The following is a 22,445-nucleotide window of genomic DNA, read 5'->3' as shown; positions in this document are numbered from 1 at the left end:
GATCCTATGCTCAATTGAGAACCAAAACAGTTACACAAAGCATACACAAGCCCACAATGTGAGTGCACACCCAGCCACCCACCCACACAGAGTTGCAACAGGAGTTACTGGGAAGGGGCAATCTCTTCCCAGCCTTCAAAGGCTCTTCACACCCTAAATGAGCCTCTCCACAGAGACCTTATAAATAAGGGCAGAGCATTCTTATCTCCAGGCTCCCCACACCACTTTGTCCACAGTCCTCTGCTCTGCAAGACTCCTGCCTCTGACTCCCAGCACAGTTCCAACCCTCCCAACTAACCCAGGCCCTCAACTCAGTTCTAGGGGTTCCCTGCACTCCCTCCCACACAGACCTGGGAAAGCTATGACCCCATGCCCCTCCAAACCCCTCACTTTTCTTATCCAGCTCCAGTGATTACAATTATCCCAGTTTACAGAGAAGGAATTTAGGCAGAGAGAGGTTAAGGATAAAGTTAGTGACCACCTCCCAATATTGCCCACCATAGCATGGGAAGTCTGTGTCACAGCAAGAGACACCCCATCTTCCCTGGGTCCCAGTTTAGTGCCCTAACTACAGGATCATTGCTTCTCTTCCTGCAACTTCCTTCCTCCTCCTCTACCCAGGAAGTCTACCACATGCAAACTAATTGCTAGGCTAGTCCAGTTGGGTAGAAGTGGTGTGGCAGAGCACCCCTATTGCACAGCCAAGCACAGAGATTTGGCCTACTCTTTCTGAGAGGCAGCATGTCTTAGTGATTGTTCTGCAATACGGGTGCTAGTCCTGGCTCAGCCAGAAGCAGCTTTGTGGAATCTCTGCTGTCCTCATTTGTGGCACAGGCTGCATGATACTTGGGGTAAGTAAGTGTATGTTGTATGTTTCACTGTCGGGGCTGGCCCACATAAGAACCTACTACTGCTACGAGGTAAAGGAATTACTCCTTTAGCTCAGGTGGTGGAGCCTCCCACGCCATGGGGCTGGAGGTCCTGGGGGAGGTCACATCCCTGTCAAGAAATAATCCCCAGTTTTCTGTCTGAGGTTTGACAGGTTCTTGTCCCATGATCAGGCCCAGTATTATTAAAGTTACTATTTATTTGGGAACCCTGATGTACCCTGCAACCTTCACACTTTATTACAAATACAGAAGCGGTCCTAGTTTATTAGTACATTTAGCAAAATCACAAACACAAACACTCTAACCCAGCAAGGTAGATAGTGATAATACAGAACGTACATCTGAACATCCATACACTCACCATCCCTGGCAGGGCACAAAATGTTCTGAAATGTTAACCATTATCTTCCTCATCACCAGTGACCATCATTCTGGCAGCTCCCAAGGGCTACAACTCTTACTCCTCCTGCTTACAGGCTGGGATACAACTTGTGTAATATGTTACGCTGACACCGCTATGTCTAATGTATATTCAGTAGGAGTTTCTCCCCTCTTTCTTATTTGTATTTAATCATCCTACTAATGTTGGGGTGCCCTTCTCCTATAGTTTAGTATATTAATGATCTCAACTTGTCATATGCATCATTGCCAGGGCACTCTTGTGGTCAGACATCCGCAGATGTTCCCATCCTAAAATATTGAAAAGCTGGTGTTAGCTCATGTTCCTGTGGTTGGCTGGTGTCATTATGGACAAACTTTCCCCTTAAACAGTCTATTCCTAGTTCCCCAAAACTTAGGGGTGACCGTTAGGCCATTTATCTGTGCCAAAGTTCATAGACCTCAAACCTTATGCTAACTGCTGAAGCCCATGTCTTACAGGAGGCAGGCCTGTAGGTTCCCTGCATTACTGCTGAATAAAATAAATGCTAAAACCAGCTCTATGGGCTCCAACGAGGAGCTGGAGCTGAAGCTCTGCCAGGATGGCTAGCAGCTTGCCACCTCCCTGAAGTTTTAAAAGGCAAATCAAACTTTGTGTTTCTAGTTGTTAGCCTGCTGCTTGGCACCCTGTGCTCGGTCGGTGAGGGGTGGCCAGAGACACATGCACCTCCTTTTCCCCTAGGTGTGGGCAAAAAGAGTCGCAAGACTTTTGCAACTTAGAGCAGCCTAAAGTTTTCAGTCTCAGGCACTTTTTGTTCAATGACTTCAGATTTTCTCCCTGCTCCCACCCCAGCCCTTGAGCTGAACAGTCAATTTCCAGGCTTAGTCACTGTTTAAAACCAAACTTGGCGACTTCCAAATCCACAAAGGGAGCCCTCCCCTGCCCCCTCCCCACCAACCTCTCCATAAACAGCACTTCTCCCTTCTACCGTCCTTTTCATCACAGGATCTTAATGCATGTCAGACCCCATTTTATAGAGGGAAAAGACGACACAGAAGGGGAAGAGACTTGTCCAAGGCAAGTGTCTCATGGGCACAGCTGGGAAGAGAGCCAAGGAATCCTGACCCAGAGCACGCCCTGGGCATTCTAGCCCTGAGCTGAACATACAGAGCTCTGCAACACTTCAAGCTTTTCCAGTCCTGAGCTCCCCAGCTCTGTATAGGCACTTCAATCCTGGCTTGCAATAACTCCTGCTATTCCTCAACTGAGCTGCATAGCAGCCCCTGCTATTCCAGACCTGGCCTCCTTCCATACAGCTCTGCTACTCCATTACACACAGACACAGACCTCTGCTGCTGTGCTGGTTATTTAGAAGTGTCTATCCATGCCAAGCGTTGATGCTTGTCTAGCTGAGCAACTCCAGTTGCACATACAAAGGGAACACCAGTGGCATGCTGGGGCTCAGCTGGAGGGGAGGACAGCTCTCAGCAGCACCACATTTAGCTACTCCATGGTGGAGACCAATGCTGAACACTGGGGGCCACAGCCTAGCCAGAGATCTGCTCAGCACTTAGCCTAACAGGAAGAGGCTTTTGCTTAAGAAGGGGAGTCAAACTCCCCATTTGGCTATTCAAGCAGGGGGAAGAAAGGGAATCCTCCAGCCTGAATCATGGTCCCAAGGACTGGGAGCAGCATTCTGGCTGCCTCCTCTTAGTCCCTGTTGAGTTCAGCTGTGTTACGTAGCAGGGAGAGGCAGGGCCAAGGAATGGGAGGTCACAGTCAAGGAGTGCCCTCTCTTATGGGCACAGGAGCAGTCTGTCTCCGAAGAAGCCCCCCACACATCAATAGACATTTATTATCCTTTGAAAATGATGACCCCCATGGGTTTCCCTGGAGTTACAGGAGAGCCCCCACTTACAGCTCTCCCAATGCTGGCAGGTCCACATGTGGTACACAGCCTTCCAGACAGTAAGGGAGCTCTATGGCAACGGGTGCTAATGTCAAGCTCGCTGTGAGCAGCTGCTGTATGCAAGCTCAAGAGAAAACCTTCCCTGCACCCCCACTGCTGATAAGGGCATTGTGTGCTCTTTGTCTGGGCAGGCAAAGCTTTTCCAAGGTTCCTTTGGAGGGCAAAGCAGCTTCCAAGAGGAGGGCAGACATCTGAGCTCACCCTTCAAGATGAGGGAGCCCCAGCTGAGCAGCTTTGGACCAGAGGCACCCCCGTGGCTGAGGGAGGGACAGGGAAGAGTGCGTTTAAGGTGTGAGATTCCAGAACAATCCTAGGCTTGCCTAGACTAGAATTTAGCCAACACTTGCTAACTAGGAAGCCTAGTGCAGACACAAGCACAGTGCCTGTAGTATGTGCTGAGGTGGTCGAGTTAGAGACTCGGCTTCCCTTCTGCTAGGAAGAGAGACATGGGCTTGCTTCCTGGGTAAGGGCAGGGGGTGCTTTGGTGGAGGTTTTCATACAAAGGAGTTTGTTGAAATCTGCTACTGCTCAGCCCTTGAGGAACTCCTGGGGTGGTGCACGTTGATACTAACTCCACAAGAAGAAAGAGGGGCCTCCCAGCTGAACGGAGATTAGCAGAAAGTCCAGGGCCTTCAATAGCCTTCTCTGAATTACTCCTGGCACCACTCACAAGATCAGCTGGGCTGGGGCACTATAGGGTCTCCCTGCGGTGGCGGTACAGAGAAGAAGTGTTCAAGTCCTTCAAGCAGGACATCTCTTGAGGACAGGCAGACATGAGTGGGAGATCCCTCTAGAATACTTATACCACATTCCTCACCATGACAAGAGCAGTCACCCCTTTGCCAGAAGGGAGTCAGGCTGGTGGTCTTTAGGAATCCCTCTCCCTATCCCCATTAGTTACATTACACACTGAGAAGCAAAAAGCCTGCGAGGACCCAGGAAGGAAGAACTGATGAGAAAAATATTGCCTTATCTAGTAGCAAGGGGCTATGGTTCAGGCATTCAGCTTGACAACTTTCCATTGTGAGGTGGAGTGAACGCACTGCCACTGAGCTTGGAGCAGACACTGCTAGCAGCAAGGTACCCTAGGGAAAGGGCAAAGAGGAAAAGATACTTTCTCAATAAGCTATCCAACACACGCTCTGGGTTTCTCCATCAGGACCTAGGGAATCACTAATCCATCCCATTTTCTCTTCTCCCTATTCAGTACAGGTTCCCATACCACACTCATCACCATCTCACTGAGTCGCTTCCAATAGCGCGTTAAGTAGTGTGACTACATGTCACGTGTGGTTTGTTCTCTCATCCTCTCTCCAGAGGGAGAAGAGTGTGTAGGGGGAAGGGGGTTGTTAGCAACAGATATATTTATGTGTGTGTTTTTAAATTAGAAGAGACAGGTCAAAGAAACATGCCTTGTACTTGGAGCAGAAATCAGTGAGGTTTGTGCTGGTCCTTAGTTTTTGGGGGAGTTTATTGCAGTCTGTGAGGTGGGAGGGGGTCCTAGATCCCAGGCTTCAGCCCGAGCCCAAACATCTACACCACAATTAAACATCCCCTTAGCCCAACCCTAAGTCAGCTGGCACAGGCCAGCTGCAGGCAGGCGTCTAATTGCAGTACAGACATACCCTTAGCATCCAAAATGAGAAAGCTGGAAGATGTGCTTATCACTTTCCTGCCCTGAGGTATGTCAGGCTGTGTACGAGCTTCTAAGGGGAAAGAGCTGGGAAACCCATTGCTTGGACATTTGAAACCAGAGTAGCCACTGCACTAGAAAGCGCCCAGTCAGGGTGGATAGATGACATCCATAGATTCTAAGGCCAGAAGGGACCATTATGACTATCTAGTGACTAGTCTGACCTCCTGCATAATACAGGTCATAGGACTTCCCTGAATTCTTGTGTGTTTGAATTAGAGCACAGCTTTTAGAAAAAACAGCCAATCTTGATTTTAAAATTACCAGTGATGGAGAATCCATTACAACCATAGGTAAGTTGTTCGAATGGTTAATTACCCTCACTTACAATTTTGCATCATATTTCCAGTTGGAGTTTGTCTAGCTTTAACTTCCAGCTATTGGATCTTGTTAGACCTTTGTCTGCTAAACTGAAGAGCCCATTATCAATTTTTTGTTCTTCATGCAGGTACTTCTAAACTGATCGAGTCACCCCTTTACTTTCTCTTCATTACGCTAAAGAGATTCAGCTCCTTGAGTCTACCATTAGAAGGCATGTCTTTCAATCCTTTAATCATTCTCGGGGCTCTTTTCTTACTACAACGTTGACCAGAAACAATCAATTCAATGAACCATCTACGAATACCACCTCCTTAGTTTTCAACAAAATACGTTATGATACACTTTGAAAAAATTCATATATATCCAGCACACTAAGGTAGTTTTACTTAACTAATATAAAAGTTTAAGTGTTTTTGTCCATTTTTTATTTAATTCACATTTTCATCTAATAGAGAATGAAACAATTCACAAAATGAGAGATTAATCTAGTAAATAAGAAATACATCATACACCATAGTAAAAAATGTAAAAATTAAAGAATCTGATAAATGTAAAGTAAGCATATAATTGCTTACACTAGATTTATACACATTTACTTCTCCTGCTTAGCAAAAAGAAATTTAGTGTAAAGACTATATTTAGTTTATATTTTAATGGTTACCAACCAATAAGAATCAACATCTCTTTAGGAAGATAATTAAAAAGTACAAATGCAAGATAAAGTTAAAAAAAAAATTGATGAATTAACTCAAGATTTCCTGCTTGAAAATTTAAATTATTAAAATGGGTGATTTAAATCAACCCACCCTGCAAATACAGTGGTAATATAACCACTTTCTCCTACTTGATGGGCCCTAATAGTTTGTTCCATCCTTAACTTCCAGGACATGGTATCAGATGCTGTGGGACTAGATAAAGCAATGGGATACAGGGACCCCTGAGTGCTCAGATGTTATGGTGAGGGGAGACATAACAGTATGTCGAGAGAGATGATGGTCACCTTTAAGATATTTACAAATACCTTTGTAAATCATTCTACATACCGGGTACCAGAATATCTGGGAAGGCAGTAAAGTGGAGGTGTTAACAGTGTTGCCTCTGCAAGTAGCAAAATTTTGTAATGGTGACTGCCCTTGATGAGGTAGCAGAGGGGGTGGGACTGGGACTGTATTTATACATAAAAGAGGCCATGGATTCTAGTGAACAAGTAACACGACGAGATGATTAGGTGATGGGGGAAAAGGAAAGTCAATTTAGTTGTATACCCCATGTAAGAGAAAAATAACGGATTCTCTGCTGAGAATAAGTGACAAGGGGCCTAGGATGTTCATCCTAGGGAGAGACTTGGGCCCTTTTTAAGACATAAACTGAGGCTTTAAGGGTTAATTTTCATAATAATAATTTAGGACTCATTTACCTGAGGGCCACCTAGTTAAACAGTAGGGTTATGACATCACCAACACTAGGGAAGCAGAATCTGACTGATCTAAAGCAGGGATTTTCTTTTCCCAGCCATTTCAAATTATTTTTTGTTAGTACCGATCAAAACACAAACACTTGGGATAAAAGGTCTCTTTGTACAAAATTCCCCACACCTCTAATTAAGTGGTGAGAGTGCTCCTTGATTACAGCTGAGCCCCTGCCCCCAGGGACACTCCAGAAAAATAAGACCTGACACTTTGGACAGTTTTAAAGTAAAGGCAGAAGATAAAGAAAAGCTTTTTAGAAAGCAGACAGGCTTCCAGGCTCTGAAATTGTCACAGAGAAGCAAAAGAACATGGCACATTCTCTCGTGCTTTGTCCTGCAGCAGGGACACAGGGATCTTTCCCCAACAGACAAAGAAACCCCCCTCATATCCCACACAGCCCATTGCTGGAGGCCAGTGCAAGGGTGTTCCTACTGTACATTTACCAGGATTGTCTAGTCTAGTTTGGAACCTCCCAAGAGGAGGCTTCCAGTCTAGCTCACTGCAAAAGCATGGCCAAGTATAGTCCTTTGTTACACGAAGGTACAGAGCCAGCCCTCCTTCCTTCCCCAGGATGTGACTCATCCCACCCCCACCCTGCACTAGAAAGGAGGGTACCTGGATTCCTGCAGAAGCCTGTCAGGTATTAGCATTCCTACTCCGAGGGATGCTGTGAACACCGGAGGACTGCAGGATGCAGTCACGTACACAGAGATGATAGCATCTGCTGCTGCTCTGACCTCCCTTCACAGGAAGACAGACATTAGGCAGCTCAGCAACCAACCTCCCCCTACTGCAGTGGGTTGGGGAGGAGGTGCAGCCAGGCTACAGAGAAACCATCAAGACTCTCCTGGGAGCACAAGAAGGCTGAACAATGCTGGAGAAAACCATCAGCATGGTGTGCCAAACCCACACAGGCTTCTGCCTCTGGGAGGCAGTGGAAATCCCAGCGAGCATAGCACAGCGCCAAGCTGTCACCATATACCAAGAGGGTCCTGCCCTACAGTTATCATCAAAGCTTCCTGCCTTGCTGTTCTCTGGAGTGGGATCCTAGAGACAGTACCTGGCCCAGAGTGCTGATGCCACCACCTTCTCCCTCTGCCCCCAACAGGTGACCAAGGATTTGCTGAGTTTCAGGGAGACATTCAGTCATCAACCCTGTTTGGAATCACTCATATCCACATTTGCAGTGTGAGCCCTGTCCTAGCCTCTCAGGCCAAACATATGGAGCTTAAGGAACCCTCAAATTAGCAATAGCTCCCTCTGGCACTGCAGGGTTATTAGCTATTTGTAGAACAGTAGCACCTAGGGCCCTGCAGTGCTAGGCACTGTATACGCACAGAACAAGAGAGATAGACCCTGCCCAGAGTTCACAATCTGACTAGACAAGGTGGCCACGCAATCACTGACACGCTGACATCCACCAGACTGCCAGGAAGCACAGCTTGGCAGTTAGTTTTTGTTCCCAGCCGTCCTGCTCAAAGGTGCCCGCCCTTCAGCCTGGTCCACCTGCACAAAAACAACCCCATTCATGGGGCAAAATGAGCAGGGTCATGCTGCCATTGGAACACTCCCTAAAATGGCTCCCTAGTCTGTGCTCTCTCCCCCACCCCACTGGTGCAGCAACGTGGCCTGCAGCCTCAGGGTTCTGGCCCTGTCCTAGGTAGTCCCTAGGGAAGAGGGAAGGAGCCCAGCCCAATGCTCTCTTCACCCCGATTCTGCAGGGCATCAATAAGGAATATTATTATTCACCCTCTCCTGCTGAATGTTTGTTATACCCACTTGTTGTGCCTTGTCTCAAAGTTGTGTTTTCACCATGATATAACTAACACGCATTTGCCATCTCACTGCAGAATCCTAGTAAAGACAAGCCACTATAGTTTTACCACGATGTAGCGCAGTGAGGGCAAACCAGGGCAGAGGTGCAGTGCTGACCTTACCTGGCTACATCACAGTAAACACTCCAGCATCTCAGCTCCGCTAGGGCTCCACAGAAACACAGCAAACGTTCGCTAGTGATCTCACTGTAAAACCCACCTTTTCTGGCAGTGAAGACATGGCCTAGCTAGACTGTCAGATCCTCAGGCCAGGGATTGATGGTGTACAGCGCTCTGCACAACAACTGCTTCTACCCCCAAAAAACACTTCCTCTCAGGACAGGCTCCCCCGCCCCCTGGCACTTCACCTTTTGTAAAGGGAAAATGCACACAGAGGATAAGGAATCCGCCTGGCTCTCTGGGGCTAGGAGCTTTACTCATGCATCAGATGGGGCTGGTTTCCACTCAGTCTGGAGAAGAAACACCTAGTAAATTCTAAAGTACAAGGCAAGTCTTGTTACTGTGCCTCTGCCAAGCCAAAGGAACCTTTTCTTGATTAGGAGTAAATATTAACTCTGCCCTGCGCTTCTAAGGAAGTGCAAGTCCAGCCCCACCTGTACCTTACCCAGAGAGTTGCAGCTGCTCCAGCAGTTAACAAGAGTCCAGAGTCCCTGTGAACAAACACACCCGTTGCTTAGAATTAAGGCTGTTTCACTGTGTGGACAGCAAGCAGCATTACTGTTAAAACCTAGGCCTTTGCTAATACAGATGTTAACAGGGAAGATGATACTCACCTACAACCCAGTTCATACAATCTCTGAAATAGAGGTTTATATGTTAAGTTGTACTATTTCCCAAACAAGCTTAATACCACATGCCTGCCCCTCTTCAACCTTCAGACCAGGAACTCTGACACCTGCCTATATTCCAGCATGGACTGCAAGCCATCACCCCCCCAGCTTCGCATGGCCACAGAGCATCCTCCAGTTCACCTGCACATTACTAGCCAGATGTCAACACTCTGCCTCCATATGCAGAGCAAATGCCTCCACCATGCCCTTCTCAACTACCCACTACATCCAAAAGACCATAATTTCACAACTCATTCTCCAGACATTGCCCAGAAACAACAACTACCCAGTCCCACTACACCTTTCCTATGCACCCTCTCATTCAAGTGGAAGTTCTTACCTTCCAGAGGGAGGCCACCTTCCACCAAACCTCTCTCTATGCATAGCATGCAGATCTGAATACCCTGCTCATCAAAGCAGGCAGGTACCTTGGCACAGGGGAGAGAAGGGAGTCAGTGTGGTCATCAAGTGGGTATTTTCATTTGCAGTCAGTTATTTCGAGAGAACTTCTGAGGTTGTGTTTATGACCAGGGTTAACATTATCAGAAGACACAGAGGGGGGCATTAGGACCTAGACAGAGATGGAGCATCCCTGTTAGATGGATGGCTACATGGCACCAGAGCCAAGGGCTGGGAATTTTTAAAGCCTGCAGTATGATCTTACACAGATTTGTGGAGATTTTCACCCCCTCGTCCCATCCCTCCATGGAAAAAAGGGGACTCCATAGAGGTTTCACAAGATGAAACAACAACACCCCAGTACATAATGCATAGGATTAATTCTTCAAACACAAACAGGCACACAAGGCCAAGTGCTGCACCATGCCACACTCCTGCAGACTTCGTAGTGTCCAGGATCAGCATGTACAGAGGTATTAGCTAACAACAGTTAACTGACACTCTATTAACTTGAATTACAATGCAGACAAACCCAAAGAAGGCAGCTCTCTCAGTCAGCAAAACTTCTTATTCTGACAGCTAAGTTCCATCTCTGCTATCCCCCTCCCCCCCATCTCAGAAATGCTTCCTCAACTATGGACCCATCCCAGAATAGCCCTGCCTTCTTCTGTGCAGCTCCTCATCAGGCCATCCACAGCCTGCAGCCTCTAGTTTCCTCAGCGCTGGCCATGTTCCCCCATCCCTCTGCTGTGCAGAAGGAGCACAGCCAGTAGACACGCACCTCTGGAAGGGCAGAGCAGGGGTTTTACTAAAGGGGAGCAGTAGCTTAAGTGGGGGAACATGGCTGGGAAATATCGGGGAGCACAAAGGGGGCAAAAATTGCAGTCCCTGAAAGCTACCCAAAGCTGGCTTCCAGCTAAGGCATTGCCATGCAGAAGCCTGGGGGTGGGGTTGATTTCAGGGACTCTCAGACAGCAAATAAGAGATTTGACTGATTGCTGTCAGAGTGGAGTATGTTGATTGTTCCATTATGTTGTGTCCACCCCGCCTCCCAATCAACCAAGTCTGCTCTGATTCAGTTGACCCGGATTCTTTCCCCTGTAAGCACCAGGGGTAAGGTAACACTGATTGTTGCCTTCCTGACAATCAACAGCGCCTCAAAGTGCTCTTCAATCAGGAGGTCCAATTGGTGTAAATTTTCTACTAATGATTAGTTTAGACAAGTAGAGACAGCGTGTGAATCACCACACTTCAACTCTGCCCCAGCTTGAATTCAGGACTTTGCCTCCTACACAGGCCTGGACGCTCATCATGGGTTTCATACCCAGCTCTGCCGTCACTGATAATTAAGGCCCTTGCTAAACCACACACAAGGCAGGACAGGTGAAGGGCCTGGTTACTTTCGTGCCTTTGCCAGCCCCTCTTTGCCATCCTAGCACAGCACTGGCCAAGTGCCCCCTGCATAGGGTGGCCAGACAGCAAGTGTGAAAAATCAGGACGGGGGTGGGGGTAAAAGGTGCCTATAGAAGAAAAAGGCCCAAATATCGGGACTGTCCCTATAAAATAGGGACATCTGGTCACCCTACCCCTGCAGTTAGGCTGTGCAGAAAGACCCTGCGCTTTAGGGCTGCCTGCCCTGGACCTGTCATCACAAAGCATTGACTAACATGGTTTTGCCATATATCAAGGGGAAGTAGACATCTGGTTACTTGAGTCAGACCCTTCGTTGGGAAGATTTCTCCCTACAACACTAGTTCTGTCTCAGGTCAAACTTTGAGAGGCTGGCTATGGAAGAGACCGGTTAGGTCCCATCAAGTCCATTGCCAGGGCAGGACTAGTCTCTGTCTTGAGAGCTTTGTCCAGTCTAGATTTAAGCATTCCAAGCAGGAGTGTTTCCTCTTGGAAACATCCGAAGAAATGAGGTTTTTACCCACGAAAGCTTATGCCCAAATAAATCGGTTAGTCTTTAAGGTGCCACCAGACTCCTTCTTCCTCTTCCATTGGGACTTCATTCACTGGAGTGCCTGACTGCTAGGAAGCCTTCCCTCCCAGTCACTACATCTTCCTTCCCTGCGCCCCACAGCTCCTAGCCACATCCCCGCGATCCCAGAGCCGAGCGACGTGTCCACGGTCAGGCAATGGGCCAGTGGCAGGGCTGGGAAGGGAACAGAGCCCAGTGCCCTTTGCGTGGCATAGCGACTGTCCCGATTCGTCTCTCGCCAATCCCTCTCGCCAATCCCTCACGCCCCTTAACAGGGTCTGTCTCCTTCGGCCACGGCTGCCCAGGGCGCAGACGGGGTCACTGGGCTGCCCACCCACCAGGACAGCCAGGGCTCTCCCCAGAGCGGATTTAGAGCCCGGTGACGTGGGGGAGTTTCTCCCCCTGCCCTGGGCACCCAGCGGCACTGCCAGCGGGCGGCTCGGGGCCGGGGCCGGCGGGGCTCGCTGGGGATATGACCTCAGCCCCTGCCCAGCGGCGGCCTCGGCCAACTCCCCCAGCGCGGCCGGCAGCGCCAGCCAGCGCCTCCGCGGGACCGGGCGCGCCAGCTCCGCCCGGACCCGGACCCCGCCCCCCGCTGGCGGCGGCGCCGGTGCCAGGGCCCCCAGGCCAGACAGATGCCCCCGGCCCCCAGGCCTGTCACCGCCCCCGGCCCGCGGCTGGCACGGGCGAGCCCGCTCGGAGCGGGCCGGCAGCAGACCGGGGGAGGGGAGGGGACACGGGCCGGGCTCGGGCCGCCAGTCCCCGTCGGGGGGAAGGGCCGCCTCACTCACCCCTCACTCGGCGGGGCCCGCTGGCTCCGACCGTCCCCTCAGCACAGCCGGGCCGGTCCCTTTAAATCCAAGTCGCTCGCCTCAGCCCAGCGGCCGCTTCCCACAATGCCCCGCGGGGAGGCTGGGGTTCCCGTGGGGCACGTAACGTGCCCTAGCAACCGCCCCGCCCCCCGCCCTGCCAGGCCGTTCTGACAGCCCCCCCGCAGCCGCGTGAAGGCTGGGCCCGTCCGTTGGGCGCGCGCCCCGCTGCGCTGGGGGCCGGGTGACCGCGCGCGCGCGGCCTGGTGCAGAGCCGCTCCCTGCGGGCGGGGCGCGCGCTGTGGGGATGCGCTGGTCCCTTGCCCTGCTGAGAGCCCGGCCAGGGCTAGGGCCAGCTGGGCTGCCAGCTCCCTGACCCCCTGGGGTCCTAAGGCCTGGCCACGCGTCCCTCGGGCAGGGGCGCTGGTGGGGGGTCCTGGGAACCAAACTGTGACCCCTGTGTATGATGGGAACCACTGCAAGCCAGGGAGTGCGGAGCCCCCCAGTGCCAGCACTCAGGCTGCCGGGGTGATATTTAACGCCGTGCATCAAGCCGCATAACATAGTTTGTGGGAAATAGGTCTCGTCAAACACACGCCAGGGGGGTCTTTATGAAGAGACAACCGACCCGGAGGACGGTACCGCTGGTGTGGACGGAGCTTATGGAAGTCCACACGTGTCCTCTGATGGAGTCCCACGTGGCACGGGTTTAAAATAAAGCACTCTCTGTGAGGAATGTCGTTTCTATTGAATGGATTGAAAGCTGGCTGACTGATAAGAGCTCCAAAAGGAATTGTGAAGGAATCCTTTCTAGGGGGGTACCACACCGATCTGTTCTAGGCCTCATACTGCTTAATATTTTGATCAAAAAGAACAGGAGTACTTGTGGCACCTTAGAGCATAAGCTTTCATGGGCTACAGCCCACTTCTTCGGATGCATAGAATGGAACATGTATTGAGGAGATATATATACACATACAGAGAGCATGAACAGGTGGGAGTTGTCTTACCAACTCTGAGAGGCCGATTAAGTAAGAGGGAAAAAAAACTTTTGAAGTGATAATCAAGATAGCCCAGTACAGACAGTTTGATAAGAAGTGTGAGAGTACTTACATGGGGAGATAGATTTAATGTTTGTAATGGCTCAGCCATTCCCAGTCTCTACTGAAGCCTAAATTGATTGTATCTAATTTGCATATCAATTCAAGCTCAGCTGTTTCTCATTGGAGTCTGTTTTTGAAGCTTTTTTGTTGCAAAATTGCCACCCGCAGGTCTGTCATTGAGTGACCAGACAGGTTAAAGTGTTCTCCTACTGGTTTTTTAATGTTATGATTCCTGATGTCAGATTTGTGTCCATTAATTCTTTTGCGTAGAGACTGTCCGGTTTGGCCAATGTACATGGCAGAGGAGCATTGCTGGCACATGATGGCATATATCACATTGGTAGATGTGCAGGTGAACGAGCCCCTGATGGCATGGCTGATGTGATTAGGTCCTATGATGATATCACTTGAATAGATATGTGGGCAGAGTTGGCATCGGGCTTTGTTGCAAGGATAGGTTCCTGGGTCAGTGTTTTTGTTCAGTGATGTGTGGTTGCTGGTGAGTATTTGCTTCAGGTTGGGGGGTTGTCTGTAAGCGAGGACAGGTCTGTCTCCCAAGATCTATGAGAGTGAGGGATCATCTTTCAGGATAGGTTGTAGATCTTTGATGATGCGCTGGAGAGGTTTTAGTTGGGGGCTGAAGGTGACAGCTAGTGGTGGTCTGTTATTTTCTTTGTTGGGCCTGTCTTGTAGGAGGTGACTTCTGGGTACTCGTCTGGCTCTGTCAATCTGTTTTTTCACTTCAGCAGGTGGGTATTGTAGTTTTAAGAATGCTTGATAGAGATCTTGTAGGTACTTGTCTCTGTTTGAGGGATTGGAGCAAATGCGGTTGTATCTTAGAGCGTGGCTGTAGACAATGGATCGTGTGGTGTGTCCTGGATGGAAGCTGGAGGCATGTAGGTAAGTATAGCGGTCAGTAGGTTTCCGGTATAGGGTGGTATTTATGTGACCATCGCTTATTAGCACAGTAGTGTCCAGGAAATGGACCGCTTGTGTGGATTGATCTAGGCTGAGGTTGATGGTGGGATGGAAATTATTGAAATCATGGTGGAATTCCTCAAGGGCTTCTTTTTCATGGGACCAGATGATGAAGATGTCATCAATGTAGCATTAGTAGAGTAGGGACATTAGAACAACACTTCCTTAGCTCTCATCCCCTAAGTCAGACATAAAAATGTTGGCATACTGTGGGGCCATGCGGGTACCCATAGCAGTGCCGCTGACTTGAAGGTATATATTGTCCCTAAATGTGAAATAGTTGTGGGTGAGGACAAAGTCACAAAGTTCAGCCACCAGGTTAGCTGTAACATTATCGGGGATACTGTTCCTGATAGCTTGTAGTCCATCTTTGTGTGGAATATTGGTGTAGAGGGCTTCTACATCCATAGTGGCCAGGATGGTGTTTTCTGGAAGATCACCGATGGATTGTAGTTTCCTCAGGAAGTCAGTGGTGTCTCGAAGATAGCTGGGAGTGCTGGTAGCATAGGGCCTGAGGAGAGAGTCCACATAGCCAGACAATCCTGATGTTAGGGTGCCAATGCCTGAGATGATGGGGCGTCCAGGATTTCCAGGTTTATGGATCTTGGGTAGCAAATAGAATACTCCTGGTCGGGGTTCTAGGCATGTGTCTGTACAGATTTGTTCCTGTGCTTTGTCAGGGAGTTTTTTTTAGCAGATGGTGTAGTTTCTTTAGGTAATCCTCAATGGGATCAGAGGATAATGGCCTGTAGAATGTGGTGTTGGAGAGATGTCTAGCAGCCTCTTGGTCATATTCCAATTTATTCATGATGATGACAGCACCTCCTTTGTCAGCCTTTTTGATTATGATGTCAGAGTTGTTTCCGAGGCTGTAGATGGCGTTGTGTTCAGCATGGCTGAGGTTATGGGGCAAGTGATGTTGCTTTTCCACAATTTCAGCCTTTGCACGTTGACGGAAGCACTCTATGTAGAAGTCCAGTCTGTTGTTTCGACCATCCGGAGGAGTCCACGCAGAATCCTTTTTTTTGTTGTGCTGGTAGGGAGGATTCTGTGGGTTAGTATGCTGTTCAGAGGTATGTTGGAAATATTCTTTGAGTCGGAGACGTCAAAAGTAGGATTCTAGGTCACCGCAGAACTGTATCATGTTCGTGGGTCTGGAGGGACAAAAGGAGAGGCCCCGAGATAGGACAGACTCTTCTGCTGGGCTAAGAGTATAGCTGGAAAGATTAACAATATTGTTGGGTGGGTTAAGGGAACTACTGTAGTGGCTCCTTGTGGCATGTAGCAGTTTAGATAGTTTAGTGTCCTTTTTCCTTTGTAGAGAGGCAAAGTTTGTGTTGTAAATGGCTTGTCTAGTTTCTGAAAGTAAATATAAAATCAGTGCTGATGAAATGTGCAGATGACACAAATGCTGTCAGAATGGTATATTATTATAAGGACAGGGCAGTCATACAGAGACATCAGGGTCACTTGGTAACTTGGGCCCATTCAAACAAAATGTGTTTTAATACAAGACAAATACAAGGCCTAGGAAAAAATAAAGTAGGTCATACTTACAATATGGGGACTTTATCTGTAATGCAGTGACCCTGAAAAGGACTTCAGGATTATGATAGATAACCAGCTCAGCATGAACTCCCTATGTGATGCTATGGCTAAGAGAGCCAACACAATCCTTGCATGTATAAGCAGGAGAGCATCAAGTAGAAAGGGCATCACTTCTGTTTACAGCACTGGTGGGCACATTACCAGATACTGTGTCCTGTTCTGCCATCCACACTTCAAAAAGAATGTTTTTGACAAACTGGAAAAGTTCTGAAAAGAACAAAAAGGTGTTTCGAGGTCTGGAAAACTTGCCTTATAGTGAGAGACTAAAGAAGTTCAATCTACTTAGTTTATTCAATAGAAGATTATTCCCCGTCTACAAGTACCTTCATGGGTAAGAGATTTCTTATAATTCAGACTAGAAATAAGGGGTACATTTTAGACCATGAAAATTACAAACCCATGAAGGATTCTCTGCCACTTGGAATCTATAAATAAAACCTAGATCTCTTTTTAAAAGGCTCAGCCAGAAGTGATGGGCTTGATCACTGTGTGAGATTCTCCTGCCTGTGTTATGCAGGAGGTCAGAAAAGATCATCATAATGTTAGGAAACACTATTTCACTAGGAGGGTGGTGAAGCACTGGAATGCTTTACCTAGGGAGGTGGTGGAATCTCCTTCCTTGGAGGTTTTTAAGGCCTGGCTTGACAAAGCCCTGGCTGGGATGATTTAGTTGGGAATTGGTCCTGGTTTGAGCAGGGGGTTGGACTAGATGACCTCCTGAGGTCCCTTCTAACCCTGATATTCTATGATTCTAATGTCCCGTCTGGCCTTAACATTTATGAAATTTGGCCCCTCAGGAACCACATCTAGTGCTAAGGCAACCTGACCAATTTCCCTTGCCAACCACACTCCACACTAAGAAAACCTGGCCCTACATACCCAGCCAAATTCTACTCACCAAGCACGCTCTGTGTTATGGAAATGTAGCCCAGCTCCCCTTGCCAAGCACAGGCCTAATTCCACCTACACTCCCCTCAGGAGTGACACCTGACTCAGGCCCCAGCCCAGTTATACCCAGTGCATCTCTGGCCTCCGCAATGGCAAAATGACACGCAGCCCAACCAACAATACCCAGCAATAACAAGACCCAGACCAAGCAAGACTCCCCGCCCCAACAGCAGGAAAAATACCAATTAGGGGAATTACAGAGGGTGTGACTCAAGGTTGACTTCCAATTTGCACTTAAAGAAGGGAGTCATCCTCTTTATTCTGTATGAAAAGCACAGCATTTCCTCCTTAAACTTACAGCAGTTCAAGGGGCACAGAATGAGTTTTCTAAAAATGTACAGGAAAAAGTTACTTAAGAACTGGATCCTTTAAGAAATGATGTATCTTTTCTTTATCTTGAATGATCTTAACAATGGACTAACACACCCCACCCCACCCATTTGAAAAGCATGTTGCGGTCACTTGCATGCTGGGATAGCTGCCCATAATGCACCGCTGCAAGTGCCGCAAATGTGGCCATGCCAGTGCACTTGAAGCTGTCAGTGTGGACAGACTGCAGCGCTTTCCCTACTACGCTCTACGAAGGCTGGTTTAACTCAAAGCGCTCGACATCTGCAAGTGTAGCCATGCCCTCTGGCTCCACTGCACATTGAGGCAGCACAGGCAGGGGAAGTGAGAGAAGAGCACTGGTGAACACAGACACAGTGGGACTTAGGGACTGGGTTCTCCCTTCTATCTTTTCACATAGCACTGATCTCACTAACAGCCCTCAAAGAACCAACTGTGACCGTCAATTACAGATTACTGGCCAGATTCATCAGTGTGCTCTGGCAATGCAAAGCCGCTATAAACCCATCTTTCCTGGCTGGAGTGCTCTGGTGCACGGGTGAATCTGCGCTGAAAAGTTAGCATTCAGAAAAATAAAGTTGATACTGGAAATCTTCAAATAATTGGAAATGTCCCATGGGAGCATTCTCTTTCTCTCTTGGGGTATCTTGGTTAGGGCTCACGTGCAGTGTTCTTAATTTAACAAACCCAACCATACAAACATGATGTTAAAATGAAATTACTGTTAAGAATATGTAATAGTGATTTAGGGCAAAAAGCATTACAGGGATGTTGTAATTATCCCCAAACCAAACAAGTTAAGGTTTGGAAAAGCACAGTTAAGTGACACCCAAACACCCTTAAATCTTCCTATAGTGACACCAGGAGCAGGGAAAGCAGTAGCGTAGCTAGGGGGGGAGCGAGGCAGCAGCCGCTCCCCCACCGAGCACGAGTGGCGCCTTTTTAATTTTACTCCGGAGCGGGGAAAAAAAAGGGGCCACCCACTGTGGCTCTTTTACTGACGGGGCGGCGCTCGGGGTCTTTGGCAGCGGGACCTTCCTTCACTCACTCTGGGTGTCTTTGGCAGCACTGGAGCTTTATCGCTGAAATGCCGCCGAAGACCTGCGGAGCGAGTGAAGGGCCCGCCGCCGAAGTCCCGGAGCACTGCCCCGTCAGTAAAAGCACCGCAGTGGGTGGCTCTTTTTTTTTCCCGCACCCCCTCTTCCCTCCACCTGGCTACGCCACTGAGGAAAAGATGTAAATAATTCAACGTGTAGTTAAAAACGACTCTAATCTAATTTGGGATCAGAAACACTTAGGGTACATCTACAGTGCGAAGAAAAACCCATGCCCTCGAGTCTCAGCATCCAGCTGTGGGGCTGACCCTAGCAGTGTAGATGTTTGGGTTCTGGCTGACTCACCCCTCTCGCTGCGTTTCAGAGCCTGGGCCTGAAGACTTGCACTGCTGGTTTTAGCCCCGCAGCCCAAGCTCTGTGAGCCCATCAATCGACCTGGGCTCTGAGACGGAGCGCGGCAGGTTTTCCTTGGCTAGGGTGACCAGATGTCCTGATTTTGTACTGACAGTCACGATTTTTGGGTCTTTTTCTTATATAGGTTCCTATTACCCCCCCACCCTCGTCCCAATTTTTCACACTTGCTGTCTGGTCACCCTATCCTAGGCAGTGTAAACATACCCTAGAACACCTCCCTCAAAATGGTCTGGTTCTTAGAGGGGATGGTTGCAAGGCTGTGTGGCTCCTTAGTGGTGCATTTCCGCCCCAGGATGGATGGCAGGAACAGAAGTGTGACCTTCACTCTCGGTTCCCTGGCTGGGCAAGGCTTGGCAGGGCCGGCTCTGGCTTTTTTGCCGCCCCAGGCAAAAAAGCCTCTGGCTGCCCCCCCCCCCCCCCCCGGGGGGGGGGGGGGCGGGCGGGGCCGCGGGGGGGGGGCAGCGCGCCCCGGCGGGGGCTCCGCTCTCCCCCGGCGGCCGGGGGGAGGGCGCCGGAGGGGAGGGCGGCCAGAGCCCTGGGAGGAGGGCGGCGAGCCCGGCTGTGGCCCTGCTCTCCCTGGCGGCCGGAGCACCGCGCAGTCCCCTTCCAGGTGCCGCCCCAAGCACCAGCTTGGTTGCCTGGTGCCTGGAGCCGGCCCTGAGGCTTGGTTGGAGATAATGGCACGGCTGCAAGGCTTGTGCACCCTTCAGTTACTCTCCACAGCGACCCCACCGGCACAGGCGTTTCGCGTTGGGGCTGGACCGGCCCCGCGCTGCGCTCGCACCAGCCGCCTTGGCCCGGCTGGGGGGACTGGGGCCCGGGGCTCAGAGCTGGGGAGCAGGACTGGCTCGGGGGGCGGAGTCAAGACACGCCCCGCCCCGCGCTCTGTGGCTGGGGGCGGGGCCCCTCGGGCCGGGCGCGCATGCTCAGCCGGGCCGCGCGCGCGCGTGGGGGAGGGGAGTGAGGTGTGGGCCCCATTCCCTGCTGTTCCTGCTCCTTGCTGATCCCGCTGTCTCTGCTCTCTCCCCAGCCGGCCGGCCGTGCTGCCACAATGGCTGTGTCAAGCCTGACTCGGGCCTTAGGGGCCCTGCTGCTGTCTTCTGCCCCGAGCCTCCCGCAGGTACCGGCCCGCGGCCCTTCCGCCTTAGGAGTGGAGGGAGAGGGTGGGTGCGTGGGTGTGTGCAGCCTGGCCGGGGTAGGGTGGGCTCGGTAAGGGACCTGCGTGGCAAGCTCGCCCCACATCTGGTATATCCAACCTGGGGCTGGAGGGCTCTGTTCTCAGAGCTTCACGTTTGTTTTGGATTTCCCAGAGAGCCCAACATCCCGGGCTGGTCTGCCTTGGGGGGACCCTCCTCCCTCCGTGCCATGGATTCAGCACTTCATCCACCCTCTCCACCAACAACCCCATGTGGAAATGCAGGATCAAATACACCACCCGACCCATTGGCATGAAAAAGACAGGTGGCCGTGATCACACAGGTATGTCTAGAGTGCAGATTCCCTGCAGCCCGCCAGACTGGGGCAGCTGGGTGAGAACGGGCTTCAGGGTGACACTCAAGGGACCCCATTCACCTGGGGGGTGATAGAGGAAGCAGAGAAGTTCATGGCCCAAGGTCCATCCCGTGGGGCTAGGAAGGGTCTGCTCTCCGGGGCTCTGTCTTGTTTGTGGAGCCCACTCTTCCTGCATGCAGCCCAGGTGCACTGTTAGCATCTAGGCCATGCTGGGACAGTGAGCTGCAGGAAGCTATGCTGGGGGGTGAGAATGACCCAGTGTGGCCAGATGCTTCCTTCCATAAACAGAACAAGTCTGTGGATGGATGCAGGAGACGGCACATCTGGCACCTGGGCGGGAATCAGTGTCTCCTGAAGGAGTTGAGGGGTGGTTGCTTCCTGAGGAGTTGGGTCAGGGCCCAGGAGTGGATGGAGCCGGCTCAAGGATGGCTGGCTGACTCTGGCTGTCTGTGCAGGTCGTATCACTGTGCATAGGATCGGCGGGGGGCACAAGCAGCGCTACCGCATGATTGACTTCCAGCGGCTGCGCTATGTACCTGGGGCTGAGTCCGGCCTCTATGAGGAGAAGGTGATCCAGGTCCGGTACGACCCCTGCAGGTGAGCGGCAGTGAGGAGTGTGGATCAGGTTTTTGCTTGGGGATGTGTCTGGGGTGTGAGGGGGACGTGCATGGGCCTGGCTGCCCTATGTGGGGTGGGAGGCACTGTGGGGCCCATGGTAAACAGTAAAGCTTTCTCATGCTTTGGGAGCCAGGTGTGAGGCTGGTAGTCTTGCTGCTCTCCCCACCCCAGGGCCCTCACTGAGCTCCTCTTTGTCTGAGGCAGGTCGGCTGATATCGCCCTGGTGGCTGGCGGCAAGCAGAAACGCTGGATCATTGCAACAGAAAACATGCAGCCTGGTGACCTCCTCAAAACCTCGGGGCACATAGGCAGGATGGCAGGTGAGCTTGGGCAAGCTGCTCTGGGTGAATCCCAGGGCATAGGGCCTGGCTCCCCTTGGCAGGGGCTGCACTGCTGCCTCTTGCAAGCTTCAGAACAGCATCTGCCATGGGGCATAGCTGCTCAAGGTCACCGTTAGTGCAGCACATCTCCATGGAAACCCTCCCTCAGGGTCACACCACATCACTCCGTCTACAGTGGGACTTGTAGCTGCTTCGGATATGGTGTCAGCTGGAAGGAGCCAGCCTCCCATGTGCAGCCAGCTCTCTAGGACACCAGCCAGGACCCTCTGATGCAGGGATACAGGGGGGTTGGTTGAACAATCTCAGAGGGGAAATGTTGAATGATGGTTGGGAGAACTTCAGATGTTCTCACCCTGCTGTGAGAGCCTGTCCTGAGGGTGAGGCAAAAACCCAAACCAAGACATTGCCCTGGAGTCTGCGCTGCAGGGTCAGAGCCTGTGGTGGCCCCGCCATGGAGTGAGGGGTTAGGCCAGGTGGGAAGTTACTGTGGGGCCTTCTGCTGGGATTGGGAGCTGGAGAAGCCCCATTTAGGCCTCCCTGCAGTCGCTGTGATCAGCAGACTTGGTGCTAGCACACTGATGGGGCTTTGTCTTTCAGTCTCTGCCAATGAGGGGGATGCATACCCATTGGGAGCTCTGCCTGTGGGGACCCTGATCAATAACCTGGAAAGCCACCCTGGGAAAGGAGCGCAGTACATCCGAGCAGCAGGTGAGATGGACCCTCGCCAGGATCACAACCAGCATTAAAGCAGGTCTGGTCTTGTCCCTCTGTTCAAGGAGAGCAGCCTGGATGGGGTTGAGTAGAGGCCAGATGACTGGATCCGTTTGGTTTGCCTCCAGGCAGGCTATATCCTAGGTTCTCCCTCACTCCACCTTGTTGGGGACTGAGCAGCTTCCTCTGGCTTTGATGCTGGTCTGAGGTGGCCGGCTTGGGGTGCCCAGTCCC

At 50.8% G+C, this 22,445-nt stretch overlaps 2 protein-coding genes across 8 annotated transcripts in view; one reads left to right on the top strand and one right to left on the bottom strand.

The window, feature by feature from the left end:
* Nucleotides 1-12,655, bottom strand: part of KLC4 (kinesin light chain 4) — a 48,101-nt gene extending 35,446 nt beyond the window's left edge. For 5 of the 7 annotated variants that reach the window (XM_026653148.2, XM_026653152.2, XM_026653151.2 and 2 more), the window contains exon 1: nucleotides 12,558-12,655. The gene's annotated coding sequence lies outside the window, so the exon portion shown is untranslated. Of the gene's footprint in view, nucleotides 1-9,160; nucleotides 9,202-9,726; nucleotides 9,808-12,557 lie in introns of those variants that run through there. The other 2 variants (XM_026653149.2, XM_026653150.2) reach the window with 2 other exon arrangements.
* A 7,312-nt stretch (nucleotides 12,656-19,967) lies between these two features.
* MRPL2 (mitochondrial ribosomal protein L2) overlaps nucleotides 19,968-22,445 on the top strand; it is a 4,057-nt gene continuing 1,579 nt past the window's right edge. The window contains exons 1-5 of the mRNA XM_026653193.2: nucleotides 19,968-20,149; nucleotides 20,340-20,508; nucleotides 20,997-21,138; nucleotides 21,364-21,479; nucleotides 22,098-22,208. Coding sequence (XP_026508978.1) covers nucleotides 20,081-20,149; nucleotides 20,340-20,508; nucleotides 20,997-21,138; nucleotides 21,364-21,479; nucleotides 22,098-22,208 — 607 coding nt within the window. The 5' untranslated portion in view covers nucleotides 19,968-20,080. The remainder of the gene's footprint in view (nucleotides 20,150-20,339; nucleotides 20,509-20,996; nucleotides 21,139-21,363; nucleotides 21,480-22,097; nucleotides 22,209-22,445) is intronic.

Source organism: Terrapene carolina, unplaced genomic scaffold, assembly GCF_002925995.2.
Source record: "Terrapene carolina triunguis isolate 2854851 unplaced genomic scaffold, T_m_triunguis-2.0 Scaffold132, whole genome shotgun sequence".
NCBI lineage: Eukaryota > Metazoa > Chordata > Testudines > Emydidae > Terrapene > Terrapene triunguis.
Note: the sequence above shows the minus strand (reverse complement) of the source record. Positions and strands in the feature narration are given on the sequence as shown.